Below are 11,083 nucleotides of genomic sequence, written 5' to 3' on the forward strand. Positions count from 1 at the left end.
AGGCCCACATCCAAAGCCCTATCTACCCTTCGTCTGAAGCCCCTTGACTCCTCCAGGCACTAGAGCCACCCCTCCCCATAACTTGTTTTTCCTGCCTGGACCCCCTTCCTGCTGTTGGTTTTGCTGGGACAGGTCTGCTCTCCACGTGGTCAACCTCAGGACCCCGGTAGCCGGTCCGCCATGGCTGGTCAGGCTCCCTTCAGCGTTCAGGCAGCACGCGGAGTGATTTCTGAATGGATCTGTATGCTCCTTTGAGATTCTCCGTGATTTCACTTTCCTCTCCTGGAAGATGACAGCCAGGCCCCAGACAAATCCTGGCATCTGGGAAATACAGCGTGGGGTGACTTCCCAATTTGGCGGCCCCCTCCCACCATGGTCCTTGCACTGGCGATCCTGGCTGTGGACTAGTTCAGCTCCTGGGTCCGGCGTCCTCCCTACTCTGCCTGGGTCCCTTGGTGTGACGGTGGCGAGGGGTCATCCTCATCCTAGCCTCTAAGTGATGGTAGCTGCCTCTCTGGGCTCCAGGCAGGCAGAGGGTCGTTAGGCCTGGTCCCCTAGGTCTCGACTCCAGCCAAGCCGGTGAACTCAGCTCCAGGCTGCCCTGAGAGGTTACCGCGGGGAATGCGGGGCGATGCGGGGCGACTCGGGGCGACGCGGGGAAGGGGTGCATAGCGGCAGGGGGCTGGGTTCATAAAGTGTTAGGGATCTGGGATTACCTGTCCCCTACCCTCACTCTCACGCTCACTCCCCGCCCCCGGCCCGCAGCGTCAGTAGGCAGGTAGGGCTCGCGGGGACCCGCAAGACTCAGCAAGAGCATCCCCCGCCCCCCCCGCACCTGCACCGAGATCGTGGAGCGCATGCGCGGGCCGAGGAGGGCGGCGGGGGGGTGAGCCAGGAGGGGTCCTACCAGCCCAGCGCCCCCCGTGTCCGATGCCGGAATTTGGTGTCGGAGCAGAAGGTTGCTGTGCTGCGCCCGGACGCGGGGGTCTGCGGGCGAACTAGGCATCACATTCCGCTGCGACTGCGTACCCGCGCGTCCAGCCCGTGTGGCCCCGGGCGCAGGTTCCCAGGGGCGTCAGGCTGAGGAAGCCGCGGCGCCCCTCCCCGGGGCCCGGGGCCGGCGTCGCGTTTCAGACAAAGGGGAGGGAGCTGGACCTGGAGATGGTTCGGTGACTGCGCCCGGCGGCCGGCCGGAGAGAAGGAGGACGCGGCGCCCCGGGCTGCAGCGGCGCGGCCCCAGGACCCGAGGCTCCCAGGCCCGCGCTGAAGGGTGGAGGTGCGGGGGTGCAAGGGCCGGGCGGGAGGCGCCCTACCGGGAGCCCCCACGGAGCGCCCCCTCCGGGCCGGGGACCCCGTTCGCGCTCGCGCTCGTCCCTGGCCACCTCGCAGGGCTCGGCCGCTCCGTCGTGCTCCGGGCTGACCACACCACCCCCACCCAGGCGCCCTCCCGCCGGCCGCCCGCACCCGGCCGCCGCACAGCGCCCAAGTGTGCCATCGGGCGGGCGCGGAGGCGGCGTCTGCTCCCACCCGCGAGATCACATGGTGACCCTCGGCAGCCAATGCAGTGGACGCTAGGACCCTGCGGGACCCCGGGCGCCGCGACTGCACCGGCGCCGCTGCATTATAAATACTTCTCCAAAATGCGGCGCAGCTCCCTGCGCGCGCCCCGGCCGCCCGCCGCCTCCGCCCCGCGCCCCTGAGCCGCCGCCGCCGCCGCCACACCCGCCGCCGCCGCCGCCGCCGCCGCCGCCGCCGCCGCCGCCGCCGCCGCTGCCGCTGCCGCCACCGCCGCCGCCACCGCGGGTCCGAGGGCGCCGCGCCCTTGCCCTGGGCCCGGGCTGTGCCCGCCCGCAGCCCGGCCCGCGTCCCCGCGCTGCGCCGCCCGGCCGGGTGCATGCATTGTGGGCCTCCCGACATGGTCTGCGAGACGAAGATCGTGGCCGCCGAGGACCATGAGGCGCTGCCGGGGGCCAAGAAGGACGCGCTGCTCGCCGCCGCCGGCGCCATGTGGCCCCCGCTGCCCGCCGCACCCGGGCCGGCCGCAGCGCCCGCCGCGCCCCCGCCCGCGCCCGGCCCCCAGCCCCGCGGCGGCGCTGGGGGCGCCGGGCCGCCGGGGGGGCGCGGCGTGTACATCCGTGAGTTCCGCGCGGCGGAGCAGGAGGTGGCGCGCCGCATCTTCTACGACGGCATCATGGAGCGCATCCCCAACACGGCCTTTCGCGGCCTGCGGCAGCATCCGCGCACACAGCTGCTCTACGCCCTGCTGGCCGGTCAGTGCGCGGGGGGCCCCGGCGCGCTCCGTCCGGCCCCTCCAGGAACAGTTGCGCCGGGCGCCCTCCGCCCCGCTCGCCCCCACCTCGGGACCCGGGCCTGGCAGCGCTTCCGTGCCGGTCCGGGACTCGGCCTGGGAGGGAAGCGGGCCTCCTCGGGGGGGCCCCCCTCGCTCGCGCCCCGACGCGCACCCGCGCGCCACCGGTTTTCTGCAGCGGCCTGGGGCGAGGTGGCCACCGGTGGTGGCGTCCGGGCTCCCGGCCAAGGCGCGCCGGGCGGGGGCGTGGGAACAAGCGCCGGCGGAGGGGAGGGGGCTGCGGGCCGGGAGAGGGCCGGGGTCGCCGCCCGCGTCCCCATTCTGTGCGGCCCCGCCGGCCCGGTCCTTTCCCGGGTCATCGCGGGTGGGGGCGGGGTGGCGGCAGGTAGCGCCCGCGGCTGAAGCTCTGCGCCTGGCGCGTGAACTATATATAATCCGCGGGGCGGGGGAGGCTGCCTCGCCTGCTCCAAGTGCTAATTTATGAGGGGAAGACAGCCAGCTCCCCGGGGTGCTGGGGGAGGGCGAGCACCGAGGAGGCAGAGTGAGGGGGCGGAGGGGGGCAGCCCCCGCAGGGGCTTTGAGGCCTTTCTCCCGAAGCCCCGGAGGGTGGTTGTCCCCATTTCACAGGTGAGGAGCTTGAGGCTGGGGCTTGTTACTTTCCCAAGGTCATGCAGTAAAAGTGACTTTTGCTATAGGTTTGTGGGCTCTGGCAGCCCTGATGAATCTGGAAGCAATCTCCGGCTTCCCTCCCCCCTCCCTCCGGGCCCTCCTCATAACCCCGGTGCTGGCCCTGGGGAGAAGGTGGTCCTGGGGCCTTCTGCTGGAAGGTGTCCCTTCCCTCTCCCACTTTTGCAATGGTGAGACAGCCTGCAGGGGCCTGGGAGCTTCCCGTCTGGCTAGAGTGGCAAGGGTGTATGCGGAGCCCCTTTCAGGGATGGGGGCCCACATGGGGGGTGGGCACGGCACCCCAACCCTGCCTGGGGCTGTTGCCCCTGGCCATTGAGGGCAGCCTGCCCAGAGGCCCCTGCTGTGCTCAGGACGTTCAGAAGTCCTGTGATGTCAGACTCCCGATCAGCCTGCCTATAGGGTAGCAAGTTTGGGAATAGGGCAAAGCAGCAGGAGCAGGCAGGCTGGCCCAGCGCCCCTTCAGGGAGACAGTCATGGCACCTCTGGCAAGGCCTCTCTGCGCCTGTGTCTGGCTGGCATATTTAGCAGGGAGCTGGCAGGTGGGGGGTCCCCCGGTCGGCCGGGCAGGTGTCCACCACTCACCGGGCCGTCCTCCCCCTGCAGTGCTGTGTTTCGCCCTGACCCGCTCACTGTTGCTGACGTGCCTGGTGCCCGCGGGGCTGCTGGGCCTCCGCTACTACTACAGCCGGAAGGTGGTCCTGGCTTACCTGGACTGCGCCCTGCACACGGACATGGCCGACATCGAGCAGTACTACATGAAGCCCCCGGGTGAGCCTTCCACTCCAGCCCCATCCTGTCCCCTCCCCTCGCTCCTCTTGCCCTCGAGCAGCCCCTCTTGCTGGGGGGCTGCCCTAACCCCAAGCACCTCGGACAGACAGGCCCCGGGGGGCAGGTGTGAGGGGGGATGGCCAGGCCTGGGTGGGCCCAGGCTGCTGCACCCCTGGGACGTGCCTTCGGAGTCAGGGAGAGCTCTGGCTGCGGGTTGGGAGTGCGGCAGGCAGGCAGGGCCGGGGGGCGGGGGTGTTGGCAGAGCTAGGTCCTGGGTGCTGAGGCAAGGCCCCTGAGTGTGCACCCAGACAGACCCTGGGCCTCTGTCCTGCATCCTGGGAAGGGGGGCTGCCACGTGTCCCGGCTCTGCTCTCCGTGCTGATTGCACGATGCGTTTCCCCAGAGCTCGCCGAGGGGCTGGGGTCTGCCGTGCTTTGCCAGGGGTCGGGCTGGCCTGGAGTGCAAGGCGCAGAGGGCTTCCTGGTGGGGAGAGGGTTCTGGGGGGGTCTCTGAGGGCTGGGAGCCCTGGAAGAGCAGGGGTGTTGAGTCCCCACTTCTGGTCTCGGGACCACTCAGTGAGGCAGAGGGTCTCGGCCCAGCGCCCTGGCCTTCTGTACAAGGAGGGGCTGGGTCTGGTCTGGAGCCGCCTGCAGCTCCTTGGGAGCTGTTGTCCAGCCGGTTGTCCAGGCTGAGCCCAAGGCAGGCCAGGTCCTAGGAGGCCGGACCCCAGGGTTTCCTTCACGTCCGGAGCCAGAGAAGGGAGGCTTTGTCTCTGCCCTCTGGGATATGAGGGTGTCCCAGGTGCCGGAGGGTTCCCAGGTGGGGGAAATGGAAGAGTGTGGGCCCCAGCAGTTGGTGAGGGCATAGAGGAGCCTGCTTAGGGGCACAGAAGGGCAGTGGGGGATAAGAGAGGCATGGCATACCAGTGCAGGGGTGCCCCACCTTGGCACTGCTGGCTCCCATGCCCGCTGGCTCCCAGTGAGCCGGCTCATCCGGTACCCTGCCTGCCTTCCCATTCCCACCGCTGCCAGGCTTTGGCACCTTGGGTTCTCTTCGACCCTCTCATAAGCTTGAACTCAGCTTATCAGTCTCCATGGAGTTGCCAGGGATAGGAGGGAGCGCGAGGCCAGCCCCACCTCACTGGTGCCCAGGTCCAGGCTGCTGAAGCAGAAGGGGGCTCAGGGTGGGGGCCAAGGGCAGCATGAGGACCCTGCTCTTCCTGGGCTGCAGTCTCCCTGGGTGTGGGGCGGCGCTCGCCCTCCTGGGACGCCTGTTAGGTTGCAGGAAGGTTCCACTGAGGCAGGGAGGCTGGACCGCAGCGGCCAGGGCCAGGCTGCTCAGGGTGGGAAGACTTGGTCTGGCCTAAGTGTGTGAGGGGAGCCAGAAACCCTGGATGGAGGGCAGGCCAGCTATTGGGGGGGTCCATTGGGGCAGCAGGCCCTCAGCCACTGCCGAGCTCGGGGTGAATGCCAGGTCTCCAGGTGTGGTGGTGAAGGGGACAAGGGCCCCTCCTGCCCAGCTGATGACGGCAGACAGGACAGTGGGGGACCCTTGGGGGTTGGGTGGAGGGGCAAGGTCAGGTGTAGAACCTTGATGGGGGAGAGTATGGGAGCTTAAGGAGAGCAGGTGGGGGTGGTTGGTGGCAAACATTTCTGTGGGGGTTGGAGTGGCCGTGGGAAGGGCGAGTGTAGCACCCCTGTTGGCCAGCCTCTGCTCCTGGGGCCCCTGGGCCGATGGTCAGCAGAGGTGACCAGACTCTCATGCCCTGCAGGCCTCCCCACCCACTTTCATTCTCTCTCTTCTTGCTTCTCTCCTGATCCCCCTTTGGCCATCCTCTTCCTCTCCCTGCCCTGTGTGGGGCTGTGATTGGTCCAGGCCATGGGTGGGGACAGCTGGCCTGGCCACTGGACTCCTGCCCAGGAGAGGCCAGGGTCAGTGGGAGGTATGCAGTGGTGCCCATCCGTTCCAGTTCTCCACTTGGACTGTCCTCGGAGCCTGCCAAGGGCCTGCTTCTGTGCCCCGATCCAAGCAGGCCACGAAGCTCCCAGGCTCCTCCTAACCCAGGAGCATGGTGGCCACAGGACCTCCTGAAGCCCCTAGGGCATGGCTCCCAGAGGGATCCTGCTGCTTTGGCCTGTCCTCCCAGGCCCCCCGAAGTCTCCATTGTCGGGGTCCTTCTGGAGGTCTGCTCGTGGCACCTCTCTCTAGCTCCTTGGTATAGATGCATGGGGACAAGTGTGGTGGACCCCGAGTGGCTGGGAGCCAGGGCCTGTCCGTGGCCATACACTGCCCATCCAGGCATCTGCTCAGGGGTAGCTGGGCAGAGGAGGGGTCTGCATGGCTGAGGGTTGCCCAGCTCTCTGCCACTGAGGGAGGGACTCTGGCCCTGGAGTTCTTGTCTGCCTGGCCTCAGGGCCAGGGCAGGGGCCTCTGTGGATGACAGGCAGGTTGGGCCCAGCTCTTTCTGCACAGAGGGCCTTGGAGGGGCGGCTTTGTCATGCCGCAGCCCTGACTGCCATGTCCCTGCAGGCTCCTGCTTCTGGGTGGCTGTGCTGGACGGCAACGTGGTGGGCATCGTGGCGGCACGGGCCCACGAGGCAGACAACACGGTGGAGCTGCTGCGTATGTCCGTGGACTCACGTTTCCGTGGCAAGGGCATCGCCAAGGCGCTGGGCCGCAAGGTGCTGGAGTTCGCACTTGTTCACAACTACTCGGCGGTGGTTTTGGGCACAACGGCCGTCAAGGTGGCCGCACACAAGCTCTACGAGTCGCTGGGCTTCAGACACATGGGCTCGAGTGACCACTACGTGTTGCCCGGCATGACCCTGTCGCTGGCCGAGCGCCTCTTCTTCCAGGTCCGCTACCATCGCTACCGCCTGCAGCTGCGCGAGGAGTGAGCACTGCCTGCCCGCCCGCCGCCCACCTGCCGCCCGGCCACCCTGTCCGCCCGTGCCTGCCTGCCCACCACCCGGGCCCGCTTGCAGGCGCTCCCCTTGGCGTTTGTGGTGGGTGTTTCCTTTCCACCATCACGCGGTTCTCCGGCTGGCTTTCTGGGGGGCGTGGGGCCGCGGCTCCTCTGTGACACTCTCGGGACTGGTTGTGTGTAGCCCCGGCCCCTCGCCCCCCCGCCTCCCCAGCCTGCTGGGACTGCGTCCTGAAGAGTGACAGCATGGACCGCCATGGGCCCACGTGGCTGCTCAGCCTGCGCGTGGGACCCTTCCAGGCCCACCAAGCACAGAGCCTCTGTGGCATGGCCCCCACCCGGTGGATCCCTGGCCACCAGCCAGGCTATGGTCCCGGGAGGCCAGACCTGCTGGGCTGGCCAGCCACTGGCCCTCGGGGCACTGAGCTGGCCATAGGCCCCGCTTCGCTCCGTGCATGCTGAGGACATGGCCTGGCTGCCGCATGCCCACGGCCCTCTGCCCCACCGCCCTGCTCTGCCTGGGCTGACACCGGGCAGTGCCCCCGCCCAGCCTGCCAGCCAGCCGTGGCCGCCCACCTGCGCTAGGGAGGGCTCACCCGCCTCTCACCACCCCTGCTGCCCCCATCCCAGCTCTGCTTTGACACTGAGTCACGTTTCTTTCCTTTTGGCCCCTGCCCCTCCCCCACCTGGGCTTCACTGATGGCATCATCATCCCCGTGTGGTCCCCACAGTCACCTGTGGCCCAGCCTGGTCAGGGTCCTTCAGGAGAGCAGGGTGGGGACGCAGTGGTGCAGTCGCCTCCCCCCAGGCCCAGCTGGATGATGGTGGCCTTTCCCGGACCTCCCCGAGGACCGCTCTGCCTCACGGCTCATGGGCTCTGCCCTGTGAATCTTCCTAAGCCAGGCCGCTGGCCACACCACCAAGCCCACAGCTTCTCCCAGCCTGAAACCGACCTATTTTTTAATAAGTTATTTAGACAGAATAGCACTCTGCATGACTTTAATTCTTGGGACAAAATGGTAGTTGATACCTTAACACACACGCGCACACACACACACACACACACACACCTGTGTGGTCTAGAATATGCACTATTTCTGGCCCAGTTTGGTGGGGGCGGGTGGCTGGGTGGGTAGAGGGTTTCAGATTTTGAAATCTGGAGCGAGACCCTGACTTAGCATTCTTTCCCTCAAAGAGCATTTCTGGTCTGTGAGGAGGCTCTGGGCTGCCCCCGTCCAGCCTCGACTTGTGGGACAGAGGTCAGCAATGGTGGCAATTTCCCTGCTGACCCTGGGAGGAGTGAGTGCTGTCCACCTTGGCCGGGGGGGCGGGTGTGGCAGCGTGGCCGTGCTCCTGGCCTCTCCTTTCGGGGTGGGAGGTGGTGGTCAGGTGTGGGGTGGCCTGGGTGGGTGGAGGAACGGGATCGTTGGCAGTGGCCACGTGTCCAGCTTGTGAGCCTGGACCTGGCCGTGGTGGCAGGAGGGCCGTTGGTGCCCACTGAGGCCCCTATATTTCGGGAGCTGGGAGAGGGGGAGTGGCAGGCACAGTGGGCCATGCGGCTGGGTCCCACGTAGGGGACACAGAGGGGACATTCTCAGGCACTTTGGGAACAAGCAAATGAGTGAAGCGAGCCCAGTGTCCCGAGGGGCCTTTCTTGCTGTCTGCAAACGAGATATTCGTAGAACTTTGTACAGACCCCGCTCTCCCCTGTACATTTCTCCCTGGTGGCGTCCGGTCCCTGCTTGGGGACGGGGGTTTTGTAGACTGTACAGAAATCGGCACCCTATTTTCTTGCAGCTCTCAGATTTTGTTAATCTGGATTATACAGACAGACGTAAAGTGTTTTAGCAAAATGGAAAACAAACAGTTGTGCCTTTTTCCTCTTTCTGTTTAGTTTGGTTTTGGCTTGGGGTGGCCTTGGCTGGTGTTGGGCGTGTTGGGGGCTGCGGCTGGTCTGAGGCCTGGTGGGGCAGGTAGGACAGATGGGTGCCACGTGGGCCCAGCCTGGTGGGCAGTGTCTTGTCAGTGGGAGCCTGGGGGTGCTGCGGCTTCCATTGATCCTGTGCCTTTGGAGCCTGGGGTCCCTGGTGTGGGAACATGTGGGTGGGAGCTGGAGCTGCCAGCATCTGGGTGACATTGGCCAAAGCACGTGGCCCCAGTTGCTCCTGGGCAGACATGTGGCCCTCCCCTGTCCTACTGGTGTCTGTCTGTTCATGTAGGATCTATGGGCTGGGGGGGGGGGGGGCTGCAGTGTCTTTCCCAGTCTGGTGGCCCAGGGTGGCCTGTGGCACCGGCTGGGTGCACCCTGTGCTTGGGACAGGGCCTTTGCCTGGCCCGTGTGTGGCTTGGCAGCCCCCAAGATCACCAGGGGAGCAGATCCCCCATCCTTTCCCGGGGCCAGAGGCTGGGCACACTCGTGGGGGATGCCTATCCCTGGCTGGCCACTTCCCTCCAGCCTGGGAGCTAACTCCTCCACAAACGTGCACTGAGATGTGAATTTTATACATTTGTAGAAATTCTGATGTTACTACTTCTACCTCTGTGAAGCACCTGCCTGGGTTTCCACTCAGTGGTGTGTCTGGGCAGCTCTCTGCACTGGCAGGCCCTGCCTCCCCCACCCCCCGCTGGCCTCCTGGGCCTCCCCCAGTGGCTCCTGCTGAGGCCTTGAGAAAGCAGGCCCCCAGGCATGGACCCATGCTCAAGAGACAAGGCTCCTACGACTTTTGGAAGCCTCTGTTTTTGGATGGGAAAGCAGGGGGTGGAGTGTTCCAGAATGTTTTTGTTGGATGAGCCTGGAACACAAGCCCAGTGGGCAGCTCGGGGCAGTGGGATGCAGGGCAGCTGAGACCTCTAGCCTCTCGGGATGGCCCAGCGTCACCAGTGTTTCTGGAGCAGCACCCACTGCCCAGGGACGGGGTCTGAGGAGAGCTGGGGTTGTCTGTGGGTGCCGAGGTTGTTCCCCTCTCCCCTGTACCCACATCTAGCCAGGCCTCCCATTGCTCCCCTTGGGTGAATAGGGCAGAGAGATGGGCCAGCCTGTCTCAAGGAAGCGGGGGGTGGCCCTAGAGCTGGGCTGAGGACACGAGGTCCTTGGGCAGCCCCCATTCTGGCCTGGATGTCCTTCCTCAGAAAAGACCTTTCCAGGGGACAGGCTGGGGGCTGCTCTTCACATGGCTTCCTTGGGAATCTGGCAAGTGCTCGGGAGGCTCTTGGGCCACAGCGAGTCATGCTGGCAGTGTGAGTGCCCACCCCTACCTGCCCCTGCCCCCCGGCCCGCTCCTGACTGCCCCTGCCCACCCTGCCCTGTCCCTGCCTGCCCCTGCCACCCTGGCCTGCCCCTGCCCGCCTTGTCCTGCCCCTGTTTGCCCTAGCCTGCCCCTGCCTGCCCTGGCCTGCTGTGGCCCACCTCTGCCCGTCTCTGGCCTGCCCCTGCCTGCTCTGCCTGCCCTATGTGGCTTTGAGCCTGGGCCTCTCGCTGGGCTGGGACCAGGTCAGGGGCTAAGCAGCAGAGCCACCCCCCTGTCTGTGTCCAGGGAATGGCTGACAGTGGTCCTCGAGTCTTGGGAGCCTGGCCCCCCTCCCCAGCAGGTGGGCAACATGGACCCTGTGTCCATTTGAAGCTGCTTTCATGACTGTTTTGGCCACAGCCGGTGTTCCTGTGCTGGTGGGCCTTTGGCTGAGGCCTTCGGGGGCTTGTGTTCTGGACTAGGTGTGGGGCAGATCCTAGAATGTTTGCTCTTTGGTGCCGTGGGTGGGGCAGCCCAGGGCCTGGGGTGGGGGAGGAGGGACCCCAACCTGTCATTGTTGGATGTATTTTTTTTTAACAGCAATAATTAGCCATTTTGAAGAAGGGGTGTGTCTGTGTGTGCGTGCCTGTGTGTGTGTGCACCATGCACGTGCGCACACACGTGTATGTGTGCTGTGTGTGCGTGTGCACACATGCCTGTGTGGACCTGCACATGTGTGCATATGAGTGTAAGTGCGTGGTGACAGGGAGGGGACCTCCTGCTGCTGCACGCATGGGCCAGCGCTCAGCCCCATGCTGAACAGCAGGGTTCCAGCTGGGTGCTGTGCTTCCTTCTCCCAGGCCTGCCCCAGGGCCCAGGGGACCTTGAATGTAGTGCCCCCCATCCCCCATGGAGGGCGCTGGGCAGGTCTGTGGAAGTGGGGGGCCGGGATGAGCCTTTGCCTGGGTCTCTGGGTGTGTAGGGGGGCTGGCAGGGGGTGCACACTCAGCCAGACCAGCCTAGATCACACATGATGACGCGGTGTCCCCTGGGTCAGGCTGTTGGACCACAGCTGCTGCAGACGCTGTGTCTTTGGGTGAGCAGAGCGCAGATCGGGTAGTGGTGGTGGGGTACACTTCCTGTGTCTTACTGTCAATGAGCCCACGATTG

General features: G+C 66.1%; 1 protein-coding gene across 1 annotated transcript; it reads left to right on the plus strand.

Moving 5' to 3' along the window:
* The first annotated feature begins 1,641 nt into the window (after positions 1-1,641).
* NAT8L (N-acetyltransferase 8 like) lies at positions 1,642-8,550 on the plus strand. Its single transcript, XM_047718643.1, has 4 exons — positions 1,642-1,752; positions 1,786-2,270; positions 3,599-3,763; positions 6,293-8,550. The coding sequence occupies exons 2-4, from the start codon at positions 1,895-1,897 to the stop codon at positions 6,658-6,660; spliced, it is 909 nt and encodes a 302-aa protein (XP_047574599.1). The 5' UTR covers positions 1,642-1,752; positions 1,786-1,894; the 3' UTR covers positions 6,661-8,550.
* Positions 8,551-11,083: the final 2,533 nt, after the last annotated feature.

This window comes from Lutra lutra, chromosome 2 (genome assembly GCF_902655055.1).
Source record: "Lutra lutra chromosome 2, mLutLut1.2, whole genome shotgun sequence".
NCBI lineage: Eukaryota > Metazoa > Chordata > Mammalia > Carnivora > Mustelidae > Lutra > Lutra lutra.